The sequence below is a fragment of the Procambarus clarkii genome, chromosome 20, assembly GCF_040958095.1.
Source record: "Procambarus clarkii isolate CNS0578487 chromosome 20, FALCON_Pclarkii_2.0, whole genome shotgun sequence".
Lineage (NCBI taxonomy): Eukaryota > Metazoa > Arthropoda > Malacostraca > Decapoda > Cambaridae > Procambarus > Procambarus clarkii.
In genome coordinates this window covers 46,467,837-46,492,912 of record NC_091169.1, presented here as the reverse complement: position 1 = coordinate 46,492,912, position 25,076 = coordinate 46,467,837, and the positions used below count along the sequence as shown (strand labels likewise).

The following is a 25,076-nucleotide window of genomic DNA, read 5'->3' as shown; positions in this document are numbered from 1 at the left end:
CAAGCACCATTGCCACATGCAGCTCCAGACAGACTGAGGGGTAACAAAATGTACGGTGTCCACATGCTCGAGTATATGCCAGGAACAGCATTACAGGATAAGAGTAAACGTGCCTCTATAGTATGCAAGAACACTACCCCGAAGAGAACAAAAGCAAAGATTCATCAGCACTTGGTGCAAGGTTCCACTATGCCCCGTTGGCTGTTTCGCAGCGTATCACACACTCGCGGAGTTCTGAGTGTGTTTATGGTGTGTATATATAGTATGTAAATAAATTATATATACACATAAATTAGCATGATACATTGGAAATATATGTGTGATGCACGCAACACAGTGTCTTCAGACAGTACGGATGTTCTACTGCCATAATATAGTGTACGTGTTCATTATACATAAGATTGGCACGGAAAATATAAAAAAATATATTTGGAATTGTGCGCAAAAAATGAACAAAAATATATTCGTGGCAACTGGCGCATCTTGAACCTGGTGCCCTACTGGCCCTGAAAACGTACGCCACGGGCGACCAGGGAATGATGACGTCACGCACAAAATTACGGACCCCATTGCGACCAAAGTAAGTACATTTTTTATTTTTTGTTCACATATCCATACTCAGGGAAGGGTTTTTAACACTTTCAAAACAAAAAAAATCCAGGAATTTATTTCCTGCACACAGGAATTTGGAAGATGCCGTATTTGGAAGGTGAGCAGCACAGTGGTTAAGACCTCTCACAATCCTCCATTTAATCTTACCTTAGTAGCCAACACTAATTGTTTAAGTGTAATTTTCTATTCTGCCTTTTAATGTGAATTTCATTTTTCTTTATAAATTAAAAAAAATTTTGTGAATATATTAACCTATTCTAATCTTCTAATGTTTAATAGTATTTAAGAAGGGCCTCATTTTATAGGCCTTTTGGCATTTTAATACATTTCTGATGTACTGTAATGCTTTATTATAGGAAAGCTAAGCTTCTCTGTACAATTTTGGAAGCAACACCGTATGGAGTAAAGCTTGAAATATGGCTTGAGCGACCATCAGTTACAACACTTTATACTGTAATACCTTTACAAGGTTGTCTCCTCACAAGATACTAACCAACTAAGTAGGGACAATAATGAAAAGGAAAGGAAATGAGACTTGCCCATAATACTGAAATCATTTATATCGTACCGTGATCTGTGCGTTTCTCTTTTCTGTAGGTCATCTCCATACGGGAAATTTGGTTATAGATAATAATGTATGTCGCCTGCTGGACCTAGAAAACCAGGTTGTTGGGCTACCAAATCAGTTGAGATCTCAAATGGTTCATCATCGGAAAATCAACTCGATGGAAGCAATTGATGTGTACTGCTTTGGACACGTGTTGTATGAAATGGTGTTCAAAAAACGTCTTGCAACCAACACTTGTCCTGAATTTCCTCCAGAGAGCCCAGCTCTGTCAAGTAAGTTTGCTAATGAAAAAATGTTTGTTAAAATATTTAAATTAAAGTTTTCTTTTACTTGTGCCATAAGTAATAAATAAATTTAAAAATAATGCTTGGATAAAAAGTATATTTATTGTACTGTAGTTCCTCACTTGAAGATAATTTCAGTGAAGTAGGATGCATTCATTCACTTTAGTTATTGCTATTCAGATTGGAATATAAAAATTAAGAGGTGAATGTAATAGAACTTCCTTTTCTAATGGGCCTCTTGGTAGCTCCTTGAGCTTAAGCACAGGTGTAACCAGGCCTCTGAAACCCATATTGACCTACTGGGACTGACTCTATTAGGTAAGAGAATCCTGGGGAATCAGAGATATACACAAAACCAAGAAAACCCCCATCAGTAAGATTGGGCACAACAAAACAACCAACTACTTAAAGGAAACTTGTAACCCAGAGATAAACAATTGTCGCTAGAGGAAACTATTCTAGTGTGGTGCAGGTGGTAGGAAATGGCAGCCCAAGTCACCCGAAATTCCTGGCCAGCCATGCACTTCACATGTGAGTATCAGAATAGAACCGCAAAATCCCACTGAAAAGGGAATGGAGAGCTACTGAGAGGCCCACAAGGAAAGGGCCTCCATTACAATTAATGGTTGATTTCTAGGAGGGGCCCCATAGTATTAGTAGTAGGGGCTGTTTGCCTCTCTGCCACTGGGATGTACTGTATACAGTACCTTAATCTCGGGCTGTATGATCTTGAACCCCCTCTTGTTTTGCATGCTTTGGGGTTTCTGGTTCTATTTTTTTTTCTGTGGGGAACCCTGTTGGCTTCTTGAAGCTATCCGAACTGATATAGTACTATATTAGTTTGGGGTCATCAGTCACAGGAGTCCTTATGCCTACCGGGGACCACGAGCCAGAACCTGGTCCCCCCTCAGAGAGGTGCAGGGAGAAATGACCTATGAGTACTTTACATTTAAACTGTGTCATAATTGTCATCGACTGGGGAAGGACCCAGAAAGGTAGGCGAATCAAAACAAACCACTGTCTGGTTAACCTGTGCAATCCCTAAAGATCAAAATAACTCCCCTAAAAAAAAATCAAACAAGCAACCCTTCATGCGACTAGTACTTCCACTCGTTAGCACTACCCCCAAGGGGTGGGAATAGAGGAGCCGGCAGCTCACCTCTCCAGTTCTTGAGTGAATTAAAACCGCCGACCAGAGGGAGTCCCACATAAGAGGCTGTTCTGGAAACTGGAACATGCTGGAGGGGTGACAGGGAGACTACTGACATGGATGAAAAATTTTCTGACAGACATTTGAGGGTGGTAATCTGAGACAATGTATCTGACTGGAGGAGTGTCACCAGTGGAGTACCACTGGGTTCAGTTCTTGCACCAGTAAAGTTCATCATCTACATAAATGATCTACCAGAAGGAATACAGAATGATATAAATATGTTTGCGGATGATGCTAAGATAATGAGAAAGATAGAAGATGCAGACAATTGTCATGCCCTTCAAAATGATCTAGATAAAATAAGTGCTTGGAGTGTCAAGTGGCAAATGGAAATCAATGTGAATAAATGCCATGTTATGAAATGTGGAATTGGAGATAGACCACACACAACTTACAAATTATGTGGATAGGAATTACAGAACTCTAATAAAGAATGAGATCTTGGGGTGGTTTTGGATAGCAAGCTGTCACCAGCGGAACACATAAGAACATTGTGAAAGGAGCATATGCGTAACTTTCCAAATTCAGATTTGCTTTTAATTATATGAATGGTGAAATACTAAAGAAACTGTTCAAACAAGGAAACCATAAAAGGTGTAACGGCATGCTAAAAATGACTTTCAGAACTGAGAAACATGAGTTACAAGGAGAGACTAGAAGCATTAAACATCCCAAAAGTAGAAGATAGGTCAGAAAAAGGTGATATGATCACCACTTACAAAATACTAACAGGAATTGACCAAATTGACAAAGAGAACTTCCTGGAACAGGCTACTTCATGAACAAGAGGACACAGATTCAAGCTAAGGAAACAAAGGATCTGAAAAAATATTATAAAGTTTTGTTTTGCAAACAGTGGTAGATGGTTGGAACAAGCTAAATGAGAAGGTGGTGGAGGCCAAAACCATCAGTAGTTTCAAAGCGTTATACGACAGAGTACCGGGAAGACGGGACACCACGAGCGTAGCTCTCATCCTGTAACTACACTTAGGTAATTACTTTGTTTGCAAAAGTAAACTTTCTAAATTTTTTTGGCAGCTATATTTCTGCATCTTAAATATATGACCTCTTGTTCTTGAAGTTCCAGGTTTCAAGATAAAGATCCAGGTTCTTGTATATTCAAGAATGTACATAATCATTGTGTGTGCCTACTTTATTAGTAGTCAGATTTGGGTTTTGGCTGTTTGGCATTTTTCAAGACTATTTCCCAGAAGGATTTTGAGTGTCTTGTGGCCCTTCTTTCATTACATTTAGAATAGTCTGCCAAAATTTCAAGTTAATCTTAACCCTCATGTGTTACAGTACATGTATTGTAGAGAGAGCAAGAGAAGTTGCAATGACAGTTTCATAAGAACCTGATATTGGCTAATGATCAGTAATATCCAATTATTAAGCTCTGGAACTACTGAGGCAAATCCTAGAATGGAGAGTTTCATTACATTCAACACTTAAATTTTTCCTCTTCCCATCTTCTGAATATATATACTGTATATGGTGGTTGATAACATGTGCATGAATCCTATGAATGAATTGCTGTATGAATGTTTGTTGTTTTTCTGCATGAATTTGTGAATTTTTAAGAGAATGCATTAAATAGGGACCTTGAATGCATCCCTTTGGGGCATTATGAATTAATCATTTCTATTTACAATTAAGTCTGTTTTCTGAATTCTTGAGTTACCTAAAAACATGACTAAAAATATCACAAGACATTATGTGGACGTACCAAAGGGATTGCATTCTGATAATTGTGTAGGTTTCTTGTAAGCAGCCTTAGTTGTGCACTATTTTAATATAGGCTAGTAATTTTTGTTATAACTGTGTTTGGTTGTAATTCTTAAATTATTTATTGAGCCCTAAGAATAAAAGTACAAACAACTTTTGTTAATAGGGTCAGTGCTGGAGAGTATACTAAGTGCAGAAGCATGCAAGAATGGGCTTCCAACTGTTGCTGGACTCCTCACACACCCTTTCTTCAATCAGGTATGGTACCAGAGTAGTGTGGCTCGGGTCAATTTTTTTTATGTAACATTTGACCTGTGTGTACATGTAATTACTTAAGTACAGTATAGTTACAGGATGAAAGCTACACTCATGGTGTCAGTCTAACTTATAATTTTTGTCATATAACACACAACCTTTCAGTTTGAAAGGTTGTGTGTCATTATTTCAACCCTGTCTGTCATTATTTAATTTCTTTCAAGATATTCAACCTATTTAGCTTCAGTTACATTTTCTAGTGGCTTTCAGTGATACTGGTTTGTAGTTTAAGGGGTTTCCTCTGTCACTGCTCTTACTTACCATATTGGGACTAGGTTTGTTTTCATATATCAGAGATGTTTCCCATTTGTAACGATTTCTGGAAAGTAATGTCATAGATCGCTAAGCTTGAGTGCATTCTCTCAGTACCCAAGGTGAACCGTCATCTGGTCCTGTTGCTTTGTTTGTGTCTTAATCCCCAAGCAGTTTTCTTTTATCATATCCAGACACCTTCAGGTGTTATATAGGTCAGTTTCCAAAGTTCAGTGTGTGACTGATACTGTGAAAACCTTGTCTGAATGGGTATACTGTACAGTTCAACCCCAATTTGGTGAATCTCCATTTAGGGCGCGCACTTTTCAGGCCGGTTTTACTCGCCCGTTATAACAAACTATTGTTCACTGAGGTGGGGGATGTGCAGATTTGCTTATGATGTTGGGACAGAGTTCACAGTCTGGTGGAAAACTTTCCCATTATATTACAGGTTACAGTTAATAATTCCTTCATATGACAAGTTGAACCACACAAGTGGACCACACAGCAAGTGGTTCGCACAACAAGTGGTCCACACAACAAGTGAACCACATTAACCAAATACCAGCCAGAGCGGCCCACACAACACATGAATGACTGAGTTTACATGATTTTCGTTCACTGATTTATGGCACCACTATCTTTGAAAATGAATTTCAAGGCTGAAGCGTGAGAAGGTAGCTACATGTGGTGAAATCTTCTTATAGACATTTTCTGTGATGAAACATGAGAGATATGAATATACGAAAGATGACAGATAGACGGAATACTGTAAGCTTCGCGTGGTTTTCCTTCGGATGTGTCGCCAAAGTTCAGTGACTTGTGACACTGAAAGTTTCAGATTAATAAATTATTTCTAAAATGGGGGGTTTTAAGGGGGCGTATTACCTGATTTTTAAATGTTGTTTAATATCAACCAATCTTTGTTTTAACTAGTTGTATATAAAAAGGGCTGCAACTGTTCTATGTTTCAGTATCGCACCCTAAATAGAAAGAGGGATTTTTTTTTTTCAATGAATTTTACACATTTTCAATAAAACTCTACAACCACAATTTTCAAATGAAATCATTTCTGTGACACTCGTCTATTACATTAGCATATAATAAAGGATTTGTATAAAAAGGATTATCCAAAATATTTTTAGTTTTACTAATACAAGTAGTCAAAGTTCCCCAAAAATATATGCCAATATTTCATGTTTGCAAATATTTATAAAATCAATAAATGAACTTAGGAATAAAGTGTTCTATAAGTTTATTAGATGTTAACTCTACATATAAGGTGTAAATTTCATGTAAATTGAAAAAAAATTAAAGAGGAGAGTTAATTTTGTTACTTGACAATACTGTAAATGAGATTAAACATTCTGCCACCTGTGGCAGATTTCCTCCAAAATTTTCACCCATTACAGATAGGCTTACGTTCTTTAAGGTGTGTAAGTTTCGTGCAAATCGGCTGATAAAAAATATGAAAATAATCTAAAAATGTTTTTTAATTTTTTTTTGTGCATAAAACTAAATATTAAAATACTTTATTATATGCTATTGTGATAGCTTAGTCATAAACATGATTTCAGTTGACACTTTTGTTTGATGTTAATTTTTTACCATTTTGGAAAATTTTTGACACAGGCATACCTCAGTTTAAGAGTTTAATTGGTTCCTGGAGACGCCTCGTATTCCGAAAACTCGTATTCCAAAGCTAATTTCCCCATAAGAAATAAAGGGAAATGAATTAATCCGTTCCTGACTACCCTAAAAACCCCACATCAAACTAAATTTTTATACCTAATTCATCTAAATAAACCTACAAAACTATGTTCAAGTTATTACTTACCTTGCTGTTGAATGCTGTAGGCGTATGGAAGATGGTGAGGAGGGGGGAGGAGGAGAGGAGTTACTGTTTGGAAGGGGCGTCCCCTTCCATTATCACATCAGGCAGTGAGGACCTTTCTGGTGTGCTCTCCCTGGGACGTTTTATCTGAGTGCCACTAGGTCCTGGTTGAGGCTCACTGCTCGATTTCCTCACCACAAATCTGTCCAAACCCTGGCTTTCTCACAAATAATGGCCTCCGAAACACTATCACCCCTTAACTCCTTGTCGTGTATCCAAATTAATAACAACTTTTCCACTTCAAGTATTTGTGGTCTTTGTTTCGTTATTGTTCTGACTCCTTTTGCCACTTTAGCACTCATAATCTCATTTTTCTTCTTAAGTATAGTGCATGTTGTTGATGTGGCTTTGTTGTACTGCCTACAAAGTTCAACAACACGTGTACGTTCTCATGCTTCCGAATGATCTCTTGTTTCTCCTCTATTGTCATCCTCACATGGGCTTTCTGGCCTTTATCCTTTCCACTGGCTTTCTTGGGATCCATGGTGAGATATATAATAACAAATTGTATAGTCAAATCACCAAAAATCCAACAAAACACTGAAAATCCGCGAGAAGAATTGATGTGGGGGTAGTCACTGGGCGCGAGACAATGGTAAACTGAGGGGCGGAGGGGCGACGATCGCCGAACCACCACGCGCTTGGTCGGCCTGTACGTGTATCAACAAACTCACGTCCCGAGGTAACCCTCGCATTCCGAGACATATTTTCCGAGGAAATCCTGCTCGTATTCCAAAAAACTCGCATACAGGGACACTTGCATTCCAAGGTACCACTGTACAGTAATTCAATATTTTTTCTCCCTTCCTATTTATGCTATGATGCTGAGACTTGGGCCAGTTGAACCAAATTTTATATACAACTAGTCAAAAAAGTTTGATTGAAATCGAACCAGTTTTCATTTATCTCATTTTTCCATAATTTTCCGTAATACAGCTTTTATTATCCTAATTATATTTCTAAACTAAATATAAAACTAAAAATATACTGTAATATGATAGACATCTGCTATTTGAGAAATTACTTGTTATTGACTCTAGCTCGGGTGGATGGTTATCTTAAAATGATTTTGGGGCTTAGAGTACCCGCAGCCCAGTCCTCGACCATGCCTTCTTTTTTTGTTACCCCTCCCCTCCCCCCCCCAGGAAGCAGTCCGTAGCAGCTGTTTAACTACCAGGTACCTATTTACTGCTAAGTGAACAGGAGCATCAGAGTGAAAAGTCTTTTGCCCATTTGTCTTCGCCTTCACTGGGGTTCGAATCCGAAGTGCTGTCCACTCAGCTATCAGGCGCCCTCTAATGGGTAGGTCTAATCCCTGAACAGACAGCACCATATGCGTTTTCCTTCAGATGTGTCACCACAGCTCGGTGACCTACTGGCTGCTAAGTATAAAATTAATAAATTATTTCTAAAATAATTATTTTTATAGCTCTTATTAACCAAATAATGTTGCTAAACTAAAAATATAACCAAAAAATATATATGATGTTAATCCAATATTTGAGAGAAATTTATGTTACTGGATCTGGCTTAAACACGAGTCTACTGTAGGGTGTATAGACCTAGTTTACGTTCATTCAGTAGGCACCCAGTGCCGTTAGCTTTGTCTGCGAGTGAGGTGTTTGTCCGCCGGTGGAAAATTGTGGTGAAGTTTACATTTTTTTTACTACAGCTGTATTGGTATAAAACAAGATGTCTCGGGGACTTGCTAATATGTAGTGCCGTATTTACCAAGAGGAAGAAGAATTTTTTAATCCATATCTTGAGGAAGTCTTGATGATTTCAGGGCTTAGCGTCCTCGTGGCCCGGTCCTCGATCAGGCCTCCTTTTTCTTACATATTCCCAGGAAGCAACCCATAGCAGCGTCTAACTCCCAGGTACCTATTTATTGTTAGGTGAACAGGGGCATCTGGGTGAAAAAAAATTCTCATTTGTTTCCGCCTCCGCTGGGGATTGAACCCAGTACCATAGGACTACGAATCCCGAGTGCTGTCCACTCAGTCATTTGGACCCTGTCCATTGAACATAAATAAGACTTAATAGAGAAATATGAATGTGGTTACTCTGTTTCTAGGCTGGCAACAGAATTTAATGTCAGGAAAAATAGTGTGTGTGATATCAAGAAACAGAAAGATAATATTAAGAAGTTTCTTGCTGCAAGTGAAAGTGGTGAAAAAGGAAAACGACAAAAGGTGCTACAGATAAAAAATTAGACGAAGCTATGTATAAATGGTTTATCCAGGAGTGTTCTGTGGGTGTGGCACTTGTTGGCGACGCTATTAAGAATGCTGCAGAGAAATTTGCAGAAATGATCATCATTCCAGATTTTCGAGCTAGTGAAGGATGGTTGTAAAGATTTAAGAATAGGCATAATATTAACTACTGTGATGCGTCATGTTTGTGACATTCCCTGTGTGCATAAAATCAAGTATTCCCAACAAATTCTTTTTCTTTGTAAAATTATAAATTCCCTTCCCTGAACATGTACATGTAAAAGTAAATTTCAAAATTCCACCTACTTTGGCTGTGGGGATGTGGACAAGGTGCGCCGTGACGACATCACAGGCTGGTCACCTGTGCGTGAAGCTCCCAGACGCGTTCACACAGTCCATTCAATACCCGCGAGTTGCCACAGTTATACTGTATTTACAAGTATTTTTTTATGTACAGTATTTTCAATGCTTTCTAATGTTTTTTTTGGTATCATATCAGATACATATGTGTCCTTGACAATATATATATATATATATATATACATACAGTACAGTGGAACCTCGAATAACGAGCTGCTCCAGTTACGAGCATTTTGAGTAACAAGCAAGCCACTCGCAGAAAATGTCTAGACCGCTGGTTCTCGGACACCTGACGACAGTTTTGTTGTTATTTCGCAAGACGAGTTTTCCACATGACGAGCTCAGTGCTGGAACGGATTAAACTTGTTAATCGAGGCACCACTGTGTGTGTGTAATTACCTAAGTGTAGTTACAGGATGAGAGCTACACTTGTGATGTCCCATCTCCCCAGCACACTGTCATATAACGCTTTGATATTACTGACGGTTTTGGCCTCCACCACCTTCTCACCTAACTTGTTCCAACCGTCTACCACTGTTTACAAAAGTGAATTTTCTTGTATTCCTCCGGCAGTTTTGTTTCATTAGTTTAAATCTATGACCTCTTGTTCTTGAAGTTCCGAGTCTCAGGAATTCTTTCCTATCAATTTTATCGATTCCTGTTTTTATTTTGTGTGTAGTGATCATATCGCCTCTTTTTCTTTTATCTTCTAGTTTTTGCATATTTAATGCCTCTAACCTCTCCTCGTAGCTCTTGTATTTCAGTTCTGGGAGCCACTTGGTGGCATGTCGTTGCACCTTTTCCAGTTTGTTGATGTGCTTCTTAAGATATGGGCTGTGTGTGTGTGTAATTACCTAAGTGTAATTACCTAAGTGTAGTTACAGGATGAGAGCTACGCTCGTGGTGTCCCGTCTTCCCAGCACTCTTTGTCATATAACGCTTTGAAACTACTGACGGTCTTGGCCTCCACCACCACCTCACTTAACTTGTTCTAACCGTCTACCACTCTATTTGCGAAGGTGAATTTTCTTATATTTCTTCGGCATCTGTGTTTATCTAGTTTAAATCTATGACCTCTTGTTCTTGAAGTGCCAGGTCTCAGGAAATCTTCCCTGTCGATTTTATCAATTCCTGTTACTATTTTGTATGTAGTAATCATATCACCTCTTTTTCTTCTGTCTTCTAGTTTTGGCATGTTTAATGCTTCTAACCTCTCCTCGTAGCTCTTACCCTTCAGTTCTGGGAGCCACTTAGTAGCATGTCTTTGCACCTTTTCCAGTTTGTTGATGTGCTTCTTAAGATATGGGCACCACACAACAGCTGCATATTCTAGCTTTGGCCTAACAAAAGTCATGAACAATTTCTTTAGTATATCGCCATCCATGTATTTAAATGCAATTCTGAAGTTAGAAAGCATAGCATAGGCTCCTTGCACAATATTCTTTATGTGGTCCTCAGGTGATAGTTTTCTATCTAGAACCACCCCTAGATCTCTTTCTTTATCAGAATTCTTTAAAGATTTCTCTCATAATATATAGGTTGTGTGGGGTCTATGTTCTCCTATTCCACATTCCATAACATGACATTTATTAACATTAAATTCCATTTGCCAAGTGGTGCTCCATCTACTTATTTTGTCCAGGTCTTCTTGAAGGGCATGACAATCATCTAAATTTCTTATCCTTCCTATTATCTTAGCATCATCAGCAAACATGTTCATATAATTCTGTATACCAACTGGTAGATCATTTATGTACACAATAAACATCACTGGTGCAAGAACTGAACCCTGTGGTACTCCACTTGTGACATTTCTCCATTCCGATACATTGCCTCTGATTACTGCCCTCATTTTTCTATCAGTCAGAAAATTTTTCATCCATGATAGAAGCTTACCTGTCACCCCTCCAATATTTTCCAGTTTCCAGAACAACCTCTTATGTGGAACTCTGTCGAAAGCCTTTTTTAGGTCCAGATAGATGCAATCAACCCAACCATCTCTTTCCTGTAATATCTCTGTGGCTCGATCAAAGAAACTGAGTAAATTCGATACACAGGATCTTCCAGATCGAAAACCATATTGTCTGTCTGATATTATATCATTTCTCTCTAGGTGTTCTACCCATTTAGTTTTGATTAATTTTTCCAATACTTTCACTATTACACTTGTCAATGATACAGGTCTATAATTGAGGGGGTCTTCCCTGCTGCCACTTTTGTAGATTGGAACTATGTTAGCCTGTTTCCACACGTCTGCTACGATTCCTGTACACAGGGATGCCTGAAAGATCAGGTGAAGTGGAATGCTGAGCTCAGATGCACATTCTCTCAGAACCCATGGTGAAACGCCATCAGGGCCAGCTGCTTTGTTCTTACCGAGCTCCTTGAGCATTTTTTCCACTTCGTCTCTAGTCACCTCTATGTGCTCTATGTTGTTCTCTGGAATTCTTATTGTATCTGGTTCCCTAAAGATTTCATTTTGTACAAACACACTTTGGAACTTTTCGTTTAGTGTTTCACACATTTCCTTTTCATCTTCCGTGAATCTATTTCCCATTTTCAACCTCTGAATATTATCCTTTACCTGCAATTTGTTGTTTATGAATTTATAGAATAGACCTGGTTCTGTTTTACATTTGTCTGCAATCCCTTTTTCAAAATTTCTTTCTGCCTCTCTCCTCACTGCCGTGTAGTTGTTTCTCGCATCTTTGTATCGCTGTGTGTAATTACCTAAGTGTAATTACCTAAGTGTAGTTACAGGATGAGAGCTACGCTCGTGGTGTCCCGTCTTCCCAGCACTCTTTGTCATATAACGCTTTGAAACTACTGACGGTCTTGGCCTCCACCACCTTCTCACTTAACTTGTTCCAACCGTCTACCACTCTATTTGCGAAGGTGAATTTTCTTATATTTCTTCGGCATCTGTGTTTAGCTAGTTTAAATCTATGACCTCTTGTTCTTGAAGTTCCAGGTCTCAGGAAGTCTTCCCTGTCGATTTTATCAATTCCTGTTACTATTTTGTACGTAGTGATCATATCACCTCTTTTTCTTCTGTCTTCTAGTTTTGGCATATTTAATGCTTCTAACCTCTCCTCGTAGCTCTTGCCCTTCAGTTCTGGGAGCCACTTAGTAGCATGTCTTTGCACCTTTTCCAGTTTGTTGATGTGCTTCTTAAGATATGGGCACCACACAACAGCTGCATATTCTAGCTTTGGCCTAACAAAAGTCATGAACAATTTCTTTAGTATATCGCCATCCATGTATTTAAATGCAATTCTGAAGTTAGAAAGCATTGCATAGGCTCCTTGCACAATATTCTTTATGTGGTCCTCAGGTGATAGTTTTCTATCTAGAACCACTCCTAGATCTCTTTCTTTATCAGAATTCTTTAAAGATTTCTCACATAATATATAGGTTGTGTGGGGTCTATGTTCTCCTATTCCACATTCCATAACATGACATTTATTAACATTAAATTCCATTTGCCAAGTGGTGCTCCATATACTTATTTTGTCCAGGTCTTCTTGAAGGGCATGACAATCATCTAAATTTCTTATCCTTCCTATTATCTTAGCATCATCAGCAAACATGTTCATATAATTCTGTATACCAACTGGTAGATCATTTATGTACACAATAAACATCACTGGTGCAAGAACTGAACCCTGTGGTACTCCACTTGTGACATTTCTCCATTCCGATACATTGCCTCTGATTACTGCCCTCATTTTTCTATCAGTCAGAAAATTTTTCATCCATGATAGAAGCTTACCTGTCACCCCTCCAATATTTTCCAGTTTCCAGAACAACCTCTTATGTGGAACTCTGTCGAAAGCCTTTTTTAGGTCCAGATAGATGCAGTCAACCCAGCCATCTCTTTCCTGTAATATCTCTGTGGCCCGATCATAGAAACTGAGTAAATTCGATACACAGGATCTTCCTGATCGAAAACCATACTGTCTGTCTGATATTATATCATTTCTCTCCAGGTGTTCTACCCATTTAGTTTTGATTAGCTTTTCCAATACTTTCACTATTACACTTGTCAATGATACAGGTCTATAATTGAGGGGGTCTTCCCTGCTGCCACTTTTGTAGATTGGAACTATGTTAGCCTGTTTCCACACGTCTGCTACGATTCCTGTACACAGGGATGCCTGAAAGATCAGGTGAAGTGGAATGCTGAGCTCAGATGCACATTCTCTCAGAACCCATGGTGAAACGCCATCTGGGCCAGCTGCTTTGTTCCTCCCGAGCTCCTTTAGCATATTTTCCACTTCATCTCTAGACACCTCTATCCGCTCTATGTTGTTCTCTGGAATTCTTATTGTCTGGTTCTCTGAATATTTCATTTTGTACAAACACACTTTGGAACTTTTCATTTAATGTTTCACACATTTCCTTTTCATTTTCCGTGAATCTGTTTCCCATTTTCAACCTCTGGATATTATCCTTTACCTGCAATTTGTTGTTTATGAATTTGTAGAATAGGCCCGGTTCTGTTTTACATTTATCTGCTATCCCTTTTTCAAAATTTCTTTCTGCCTCTCTCCTTACTGCTGTATAATTGTTTCTCGCATCTTTGTATCACTGGTATGTTTGGGGGTTTGGCCTCTTCCTATACTGATTCCATTTTTGTGTCTTTTGGTCTCTTGCCCTCTCACAATTTCTGTCGAACCAATCCTGTTTTCTGGTCCTGCATCTCTGTTTTGGTATGAATGTTTGTGTGCCTTCCTCGTATAGTTTTAAAAATTTGGCATACATTTCATTTACTTCCCTGCCTAGCAACAATTCTGTCCAATTACACTCATTAAAAAAATTTCGAAGTTCCCCATAGTTGCCTCTCCTTAAATCGAGTTTATCAACTGTTTCAATGTCCCCATTTTCTTCTAGATGATATCTTAAAGCATATTTAATGTCTAACAGGACGTGATCACTCTTTCCCAAGGGAGGAAGGTACTGGATGTCAAAAATCTCTTCTTCTTTCCTGGTGAATACTAGATCCAGTACTGACGGTATATCTCCTTCCCTCATTCTTGTGGCTTGCTTTATGTGTTGATACAAGAATGTCTCCAGAATGAGGTTCACAAATCTGCATGTCCAAAAGTCCTCCGTTCTTGCTTCATAGGCCTCCCAGTCTATTGGTCTAAAGTTGAAGTCCCCCAGTATCAACAGTCGTGATTTATCTTTATCTGCTTGTACAATAATATCTCTCATGACCATTATGAGGCCCTCTCGTTTGTCATCCAGTTCTTCCTTTGTCCACGTGTTGCTTGCTGGTGGGCTGTAGGCATTTACAATTATCAGGTTATCATCCTGATTCCAGACCTGCAATGCCATTATGTCAATATCTCGAGGGTTTTCAAATATTAACTCTTTTACCTTCAGGTGTTTTTTCACCAGTACAGCCACTCCTCCTCCCTTCCTAGTTTTCCTGTCACGTCTCCAAACTGAGTAGCCTCTTGGGAATATGACTTCATTTATTATATTTCCTTCAAGTTTCGTTTCTGATAATGCAACAATATCTGGGACCCTAAGCTGGATTATATCTTGCAACTCCAAAGTTTTTGACCTCACTCCATCTATGTTGGTATATACAATTTTCAGGAACATGTTCCCTTTTCCTTTGCTCTTTACTCCCCCTTCCACTACTGATCTTGTTGCTTTGTTTTTATGTACCATTTCACAAGCTTTCCAGTCCCTGTCACTTTGTAAAAAAAAGAATTTCTGTCTTCTTCATTTCTATCCCCATTTAGCCGTTTTGCCTCAATTAAGTTCATTTTCAGCTTTTCTCTGTCTTCCTTGGAGAGGTCTTGTCTTATTGACCAAGATTTGCCAACCTCATCACTCTGCAGTTTCCTGGCATTTCTTAGCACTTCCATCATGTTTTTCACTCCATTAAAGGTCACCCTTAAGGGGCGGTTCTTTTCTTTCTCATATTTTCCTATTCTTCTAAAATCACTGACATTTTCCTTTGAGCCTTCTCCTAAACCTACTATTTTCTCTATGATTTTCATCTCTTCTGCCGCTCGGTCCACCCTAGATGAAATTTCCTTCTCTAAACATCCAAAAATGATTATGGACTTAGTTCTATCTGCAGTGTTTTGTACCAGTTTACTGTTGGTAACCAGTTCTTTCCTAATTGCTTGCCTAATTTCTGCTTCTTGTTGGTCATTTCTGGTTTTGACTTCCGAACACACTTCTTTGATAGTCTCTTTCTCTTTTACAACTTCAGCATATGTCGCTTTTATTTCTTCTTTATACTTTTCTAGTTCTTTATTCACCTCCTCTATGTGAGTTGTCAGTGAAGTTTCCAGTTGGAGATCCTTACCTAACTCTATGTTAGCCCTTAGGCTTGCTTGGAGTTGTTCACCATATGAGTCTATCTTCTTGTTTATTTCTTCAAAGTCACCACACTTCACTTTCCATGCCTCATTTTCTTTCACGTGTGTGTGTGTGTGTGCGCGCGCGCGCTTACTGTATAAAGTATAACGTTCATAATGTTCCATGGAACTGTGATACATGTCACTAATGTGTACTCAATAAACGTTTATTGTTGCAATATTACTTGTTCCACATTCACTAATAATACATTACATAAAGTTTCACACACACTATATACAAAGTAACACACTGTATTACACTCTTAGTACTTAGCAAGCGAGTGATATTCAAAGAAGCGGTACACGTGACAGCGGAACTTTGCTTTCAATGCATATGGGTACACACAGATTTTCGCTTCCTTGGTTTTCGTTCCGGTTCTTGCAAACAATGCATTCACATACACCTTTGGCCTTAGTTCCTGTAGGTGGTAGGTAGGCAGGCTTGTGAATTGTAAAGATGTCTTTACCAGCCAGTCTGTTGCAAACTAAATGTGTTCGTGTTGGGGCATGAAAAACTGTCCTTTCGCTGTCTTCCTGGCCATACTTGATGAGTAATTGTGACACCAGAGCCTAACTAAAAACTCGAATTGATGGTTTTCTGTGGGGAGCCCTTACGGCTCCCTGGAGCTTATCGGGCTAATGTATGTTATGTTAGACCGGGACATTAGCTAAGGAGTTCAGACCTACCAGGGACCAGCGCCCGAACCTGGCCCCTTCAGAGAGGTTTCAGGGAGCAATGGCCCTGGAAAACCCCATATGGTTGGGGGTTTTCCTTATCTGCCATCGACCAGGGTTAGGCACCAGAAAGGTAGGCGTAACAAAACAAACCCCACATGGTAAGAAACTACAACAAAAACCGAACAGAGAGGTAGAAAACTCCCTACAATCCCAAGGAAACTAGCAAACAAGCAAACATCACACTTTACTGCCGCGCCGATCATCCGCGCAGCCCTCCCCACCCCGGGAGGGGGAGGAGGGAGCCCCGGACCTACCGCGCCGGCTGCCAAGCTCCAGTTCGTTCGCTAATGTCAACTGGGATTGACGCTTCTCTGGCCTCAGTTTCCTAGGCGGTGTTTGCCTTGTGTGGCGTTCACTGCCGTGTGTTGTGTTGTGCGGTGGCCAGGAGTACTTCATCAGTGCCGGGGCTGCATGTGCTTAGTGGCTGACTTCCATAAGCGCCCTGTGAGTACTGCCCTTGCGTAACGGGGTTATCTTCCCTGGGGTGTTCGGGAACCATTCCCGTAGAAGTTCTTGCTGCTCGGCATTTGCCTCGCCCTTGGGGCCAGCTGGGGCTTGGGGCCCTTGTTTGGCCCTGGGTAGGGATTGGTATTGTGCTGGTTAGGGCGTCAAGGTGTTGCGCAGCCTGCCACCTAAGCGGCGGCCGGTTTCTGTTGCCTCTGGAGACGGTGTACTTTTGCGGGGTTTTTCTTTTGTTTTTAATTTTTCATGCCTGGTGGGGGTCTGCCTAAGGTGGTTATAGTTCCACTGGTAGTGTTTGGCGGCCCTCTGCTAGGCCCTCGTGATTGTACACGTCTCAGGGGTTTTCAGTGCTATAATCTACCCTCTTGTTATGTTTGGGTTTCTTAACCGGTTAGCAACACCTTGCCCGGGCTTCCCGTAGTTGTTACCCTACGGGCCCTGGAAACCCCTGTCTGGGCTCGGGGGGACCATTGAATGTGTCTTCCGGGTTCCAACCCGTCTTGTACGGGATCGTTGGTTGCTGTTCCCTTGACTCCGGGTGACAGTCGCCATTTTTACCTCCGTCATGCTGCCTGTTGGGTCACTGACACCTTGACCCGGAGTCTTGCGAGAGATTCTCTGCTTGTTCTCCAGTACTCTCCTGATGTTATTACTGTTCAGAGTACAGGCAGCATCCGTGTTGCAAGCTAGGTTAGGTTGCTGCAACATGCTAGGTTGGTTTCCCACTCGAATGCCCCGTGGCCGCCCCGTTTGGTTAGGTGCTGCTCGCCCCTTTCCCTCCATGTTCCCGGCTCCGGACCGTCTGCGGGTTTCGGGGTCGGGGCGGGGTTTAGTTGCGGCAGAGACTCGGGCGGTTTTCGGGGGCTGCCCCGTTCGGGTTGGGGATGGAGGTTTGAGCCTGTGCCTCCTGCCAAGGCTTCTGGGTCTTACCAGCGGCCCTTTCTTGTTGCCTTTCCCATGGACTCTTGCTTTTCTTTAAGGGCGGAAGGCTTGGAGGACAGCTCTGCCCCGGGGCCTCTGTTGTTGGTTCCAGGGGCTGTGGGGGTTGCCTGCTAGCAGTTCTGGGGCGGTTTTGCCCCTGCCGGGGTTTTTCTGCTGTTGGGCGACGTTTTTCGCCCATCCAGTCTGCTAGCTTCCCACATTTGCTGGCGTGTTTTTGTGTATTTAGCATCAGTCACAGCCCCTGCTGGCGGCCATTTTCGTCTGCCGGTTTCCCGGCGTGGCCACCAGGGCGGCGTTGCGGTTTGTTTACATGCGTCTGGGTGTGCGAGCGAGCGTCTCTGAGTTTTCAATTTTTTTTCAGGGTTTTTGTTCTGTTGTCGTTTCTTTGTTTTTCTGGTGTTTTCTTGCCGTTGCCTGTTCCTCTGGGAACGTTTGGGTGTTGATTTTGGGTCTGAGCCTATGGGTTTAGGCTCGGTGCCCCTGGCTGGTATGCTTGCTCCCACACCTTGTCCCTCGGTTTTCGGTCTGTTGGGACCGTTTTCCCAGGGGGTTCTGCTGGGGGCTGTGCTTTGCCTTTCAGTGGTGTTCTCCGCCGGCAAATGTGGTGGTTTGGGCTCCCCCTGGTTCGATTCTGGGTTCCTTTGGGTTCCTTGGTTTCGTTCTGGAGGTTTCTTCCTCTTGGGCCCCCTTTTGTGGGTTCAGGGGACTTTGTTTCCTTGTGTGACCCAGTTCTGCCTTTTGGGGTTCCGGGGTCTTCCTGGCTTGCAGACTGATCTTTTTGGGTCTTGGCACATGTTGTGGTTGTGCTGGGACTTTGCGGTTTTGCTGTCGAGGTGGGCCTTTTGATGCAGTTTTGTGCCTTCTTTGCCTGGCCGGCGTAGTGCTCTCTGCCCACTAATCGGCGACTTGTACTTTTACAATATATGTCCTCACCTAGTTGTGCTTGCGGGGGTTGAGCTCTGGCTCCTTGGTCCTGCCTCTCAACCGTCTATCAACAGGTGTATAGGTTCCCTGTGCCTCTTGGGCTCTATCATGTCTACATGTGACATTGTATGGGGGTCAGCCTCGTTACTTGTGTGTGGAGTCACCACATTACTTCCTAGTGCTTTCCCGTTACCATTCTGACACTAAAAAAAAAAAAAAAAAAAAAATAATTCTATCTGTGGCTCTTTTGGGTACTCAGTTTCCACCTGTGTCCCCTAGTGCGTGTGCCCCTTGTGTTACATAGCCTGTCCTTATCAACCCTGTCGATTCCCTTGGGTATCTTGAATGTGGTGATCAGGTCTCCCCTCACTTCATCTTCCAGCGAAGTGTGGTTTAATTCCCGTAGTCTCTCCTCATGACTTAGGTAGTGTACTTTTTCTTTCGGAAGGGGTTCTGTTCCCTTCTCTGTTGACTGGGCGCTGGGGGAGCAGCTTGCTCTGTTGCCTCTCACTTGGTCCCGCTGTTGGTGGGCGCTTTGGGTTGTCTTCCGGCCTCTGCTGGCGTCGGAGGACGGCTTCTTCCCCTTGGGGGGGTTCAGAGCTGGCGGGGTGGGCTTCTTCCCCTGCGCTTCGTCATTTCCTCTTCGTGGGTGCGTGGGGCGTGGTCGATCCGCCCCATCCTTCTGGGCTTCCCATCTGCTCTTTGCAGTCATGAGCTTTTCCCGTCTGCAGTTCTTCTGGACTTCTTCAGTCTGCGCCCTGGATCCTCTGCCCTCCTCGGAGGACTGTTGTCTCCTGTTCGGATTCTGTTGGGGCCGGGTGCATGGATGGTGGCCCTGGACCTCCAGGTCACTTCTTGGCACGTTCCTCTCCAGTTTTTCTGGGGCTAGCACGGTTGGTGGTGGGGCTTCAGGTTTGCTGTTTTTATTGCCTTCCCTATTTTGTAATGGGCACTTCGTATACTCTTTGCATCTTTACCGGATCTTAGTGCCCTGTCTGAGTCTGAGATTCGGTGTCTGGCCTACCTCTACGACTGGCTGGTGTGGGCTCCCAGTCAGTCCGCGTGTCTGCTCGCCAGGGGATGGTTCTTTCCAGATCGCCGGGTTTGGTTTCCTGGTGATCTGGAGGTTTTTCCATCTGTTTCCGTCCTGGGTTCGGACCTGGGCCTTGTTTAAGGCTCTTGGGCCCCTCATTGTCTTCCCTCCAGAAGTGTTACTGCGGCTGTGGTCCCGCCTTTGGCTGTTCAGGAGGGGGTCCTGGGTTGCTCAGCGGTTGCTTGGGCGGTTGTGCGGGAGTCTGCACTTCGGCGTGCTTGTCTGCCTGCGGAGTCGGGTTTGGCTACGGCGTCGGTTGGTTCCTGCGGAGACTCCCCTTCCGCCTCTTGCATTCCTTGGGTTCCTCCGGGGATCTTGTGTTGGTGCTGCGTCACCAGCTTCCTCTTTGGGGTTTTCGGGGTTCCGTGCCTTGGCACCTCCCCGAGCCTTCGCTCGATATGTTCACGGACGGGTCGTCTCTCGGCTGGGGCTTTGTGACCAGTGCTCACAGGTCGGCCGAGGTTGATGGAGTCTGTCTGTCCGTCGGGCTCACAGTGCGGTTCGGGTGTTCATGGCTGTCTGGTTTGCGCTTCGGAAGGTTTGGGTCACTAGGTACTCTACCATTCAGCTCTGTTTGGACTGTTCTCTGGTGGTTCTTGCCGGAACCACAGGGGTTTGGCTAACCGTGTGGTTCGTGTCCGGGGTGTGTCCTGCGTCCTGGCGGACAGCTGTCTCGGTTCATTCCTCTTCATGGGTTGGCCAGTCATTGCCGATTCGTTTTGTTGGCTCTGTCGGGCATATGGACTCCTGGCCATGGACGTCTTCGGGTCAGCGTGGTCTAGGCGTCGCCCATTTTGTGGCGCCCTTCCCACCTGCGTGGACTTCACGGTGGAGGCTTTCGGCAGGACTGGTCGAGGTGGGGGGTACCTGTTCCTCTTCTCCCGGTCCAGCTGTTGCTTCGGGTTCTGGCTCGGTTGCAGCCCATCCCACGAGAACAGTCCTTATGGTTCCATGGTGGCCGGCCCGTCCTTCTTTTCAGACGCTGCTTGATAGGTGTCCGTACCCGGGGCGTTATTCCTGAGGCTTCGCCTCTTTCAGCAGGCCGAATCGGTCCTGTCCGTGACTGGTTCGGCCTTCTCCTTGGCTCTTCGCGTCTGGTATTTTGACGCGGGTATCACCATCTCTATGGTGTTCAGGTGGCTTTGTTGACGGTGTCCCACCTGCGAGCTTCGTCTTGGAGACAGTATGACGTTTCTTACGTTTTCTCGTGTTTTGTTTCCCCTCCGGCCTGCTCATGCGTCGCCTGAGCCATCCTGGTCCTTGTTCAGGGTGCCTTCTTATCTTCCCCTCAGTTTGTGGTAGCCCCTTCGGTTCAGTTTCCTGCTCTTTGGTACTGATGGTAGCTTTATAGGTGTGCAGCCTTTCTCTGTCCTGGCGCCGATCGTGACGGCTGCTTTCCGGAGGGGTTCTTGGGGTATTGGTACTTGATTGGTTTGGCCAGGGGGTGCGTCCTGTGTTGTCCGATTGTGCTTTTTGCTGTTGCCGGCGTACCGTGTCTGGGGATGCGCTGTGGTTGATCCGGTTCCTTCGTTCCCTGTTTTCAGGGCTCGGGTCTCCCAGGTCGTCCGCCGTGTTTTCCTTCTTCCAGCCAAGGGCGAGGCAAATGCCGAGCAGCAAGAACCTCTACGGGAATGGTTCCCGAACGCCCCTGGGAAGATAACCCTGTTACGCAAGGGCAGTACTCACAGGGCGCTTAGGGAAGTCAGCCACTAAGCACATGCAGCCCGGCACTGATGAAGTACTCCTGGCCACCGCACAACACAACACACGGCAGTGAACGCCACACAAGGCAAACACCGCCTAGGAAACTGAGGCCAGAGAAGCGTCAATCCCGGTTGACATTAGCGAACGAACTGGAGCTTGGCAGCCGGCGCGGTAGGTCCGGGGCTCCCCCCCTCCCCCTCCCGGGGTGGGGAGGGCTGCGCGGACGATCGGCGCGGCAGTAAAGTGTGATGTTTGCTTGTTTGCTAGTTTCCTTGGGATTGTAGGGAGTTTTATACCTCTCTGTTCGGTTTTTGTTGTAGTTTCTTACCATGTGGGGTTTGTTTTGTTACGCCTACCTTTCTGGGTGCCTAATCCCGGTCGATGGCAGATAAGGAAAACCCCCAACCATATGGGGTTTTCCAGGGCCATTGCTCCCTGAAACCTCTCTGAAGGGGCCAGGTTCTGGCGCTGGTCCCTGGTAGGTCTGAACTCCTTAGCTAATGTCCCAGTCTAACATAACATACATTAGCCCGATAAGCTCCAGGGAGCCTCCGGGGCTCACCCAGAAAATGGCGTTTCATTACATTCAACGCTGGTTTTTTGCCCATTTTCACCAAAAACATGTTGAAACAGTTGAGCACTGTTACATCCACAAGATGAAAGAATTATTTCTTTGTCCACTTTACACATTTGTGGACACTCGACTGCACCAACCATCATATCACATTTATCTACAAGTCTCATGTTATTTATACTGTAGTCAATGACACAATCTGGCTTATACAATGTTCCATTAGCTCGATACCTCACTTTGCCACAGTCAAGCATTTTGCCAGTGTGAATAGTTGACAACATATTGACCACTTCTGTCTCTCCAATGCACTGCTAATATTTTGTCACATTTTCTAATTTCACAATCACCTACATCAATACTATTTAAAAAAAACGCATTTCTTTCCCATTTGTCTTTATGGTGCCACACATGCCCGTGTTATGTTCAAGCAAGAACTTTGTTAGCAAGGGGCTCGTATAATAATTGTCAGTGTACAGAATGTGCCCCTTGTTGAGCAGTAGTTCCATGAGCCTCTTCACCACACTGCCAGAAAACCCATGAGGATCCTGTGCGGGTATGTCCAAGTCTGTACTGGTATATAATATAATATATCGATTACCATTCCGGTTTCACAGTCGCACAGTGCAAAGAATTTGAGGCCAAAATGATGCCGTTTTGATGGGATGTACTGTTTGAAGAGAAGACATCCCTTGAAAAGAACTAGGGATTCATCAATGACAACATTCTGTCCAGGTACAAAGTAGTCACAAAATTTTCCCAATATCACTGAGCACTTTTCGCGCTCTCCAAAAGTTGATCATTTCTATCAACATTTGCAATGTTTTCAAAGTGTAAGCACCATAGTATTATCAGGAACCCTGTCTTGTGACATGTACTTATTGAACACAGGTGCTGGAACAGCACATTCTTTGTTCCAATAATCCTGTATGATGTGTTTCACGGAATGTTTCATGAGCATATACAGAGCAAGGAACATATACAGCTCAGCCACGGTGGTGCCCTTCCTACGTATCATACATGAAACCTGTAATATGCCACCTGCATACCTGTTGGTTTTGGCAACAAGATTTTGCATGAACTGCTCATCAAAATATGCAATAAAACAATTCATTTCCATCATGTCCTCACCTGTGTATGGGAATGTGGGTGCAACCCTATACATCACTATGATCAAATTGAGGTTTGTGGTACAAAAATATCACAGTCCTCCCACACAAATTCAGCCGTTCTCCTTGTAGCACTGCCACAAGCAACTCCACTTTGGGTGTGTTTTCTTGCACTAAATCTTGTTTGGGGAAGAGTTGGTCTTCTACCTTGTCTACTAGTAGGGCGAGCAGAGAAAGAAGATGTAGAGGCAACACTGTCGTCAGTGTCGTCGTGAGGGATTCATGGTGGCACTTGGCAGGGTGACCTGCTCAGACAGCTGATCTGCGCCTAGTAACACCGTGATGGTGGCCACTACCACTTGACTCATCTATGCTACTTATATTAGAAGCAGCATCACTGAACCCAGAAAATGATTCAACAGTATCACTTTCGTCAAAAATGGGAGACGGAGATGGAGGTGGTGGTGGTGGTGGGAATAATACTGGCAAAGACGATGATCTGTGACACACCACTATGCGTGCCGCTTGCCCTGAACGATACAGACTTATTATATTGTCTTCATCTGTGTTTGTATAACTTCCATCGGACCCTGGTGTTGTCTCCATCGGTCCTTGGGTCATCAATATCATATTCCTCGTCATCTTCAAACAATAATGTGCGTATCTGCCCTGGAGAAAGTGGTCTTTCAACAGTGCATCCCACAGATGATTGGGAGCTGGAGGCACGAGCATCAGTCATGGTTGCTTGATCAGAACCGAGTCTACCCCCTGGGCCTGGGGCATTCTGGGATTTTTTCAAAATGCCCGCTGCTCATTGAAGGCCTTTGGCATCCCTCTCGTACACAACCTTCCGTGCACGCTTTTCGAATAGGTACGAAATATTTAAAAGGAGTTTCCTCGGTTGGTGCACCACAGTGGTTAAGAACAGGAAAATTGCTCGATAATCATTAAGCAGCTGAAACACACAGCTGCAGCAAGCACCAGCAAAGCTGATGCAAACATCTAAGAATGTGTTGACCAAACCACACACTAGAAAGTGAAGGGACGACAATGTTTCGGTTCATCCTGGAGTCAACTTGAGAATGGTCCTGGATGAACTGAAACATCGTCGTCCCTTCACTTTCTAGTGTGTGGTTTGGTCAACATATATTTCTACCACGTTATTGTGACTCCTCATCTGCATCTAAGAACATCATGTGTGGAGTGTGTAATTAGAACAGATGTTTAATTTTAACATTAACACTGTGTACTTAAATTTAAGTTGCAGTAATTTTAGTGTACAATAGTTTTCATAAACTGTATTGTAGTATTCAACATACAGCAGAACTACATAGTCAATACAGGTCTAACTGTATAATACAGTACGTATTTATTGTACAGTATTCACAACTTTATGAGAACTATGAGATGGACATAACTCCAATAATAATAAGGTAAATAATACTATGATAGAGTATTGTTTAGTATACTGTATTAGTAATATACTGGTACAGTATATAATATGATAATGCATTTTCTTTGTACAAGAAAAGACACTGATGCAGACGCCTCCTGGAGGCATCACCTGTTGTAACGAATCCCTCACCGCAATGAACTGGAGTTGGTCCCAAATCGGGGAGCACTGTAAAGTACTTTCAAACTTTTTTTTTTCAAATTTCCTTCTTTCTCCATGAATCTGTTACCCATTATTAATCTATCTTTATTTATCTTTTAT

The 25,076-nt window shown here is 43.0% G+C and overlaps 1 protein-coding gene across 3 annotated transcripts in view; it reads left to right on the top strand.

Moving 5' to 3' along the window:
- LOC123755293 (PX domain-containing protein kinase-like protein) overlaps positions 1 to 25,076 on the top strand; it is a 201,120-nt gene that overhangs the window by 109,614 nt on the left and 66,430 nt on the right. For all 3 annotated transcript variants that reach the window (XR_011229216.1, XM_069327916.1, XM_045737762.2), the window contains exons 7-8: positions 1,210 to 1,452; positions 4,569 to 4,660. Coding sequence is in view for 2 of the 3 variants with exons in the window: in XM_069327916.1 (XP_069184017.1) it covers positions 1,210 to 1,452; positions 4,569 to 4,660 (335 nt within the window). In the remaining variant the exon portion in view is untranslated. The remainder of the gene's footprint in view (positions 1 to 1,209; positions 1,453 to 4,568; positions 4,661 to 25,076) is intronic.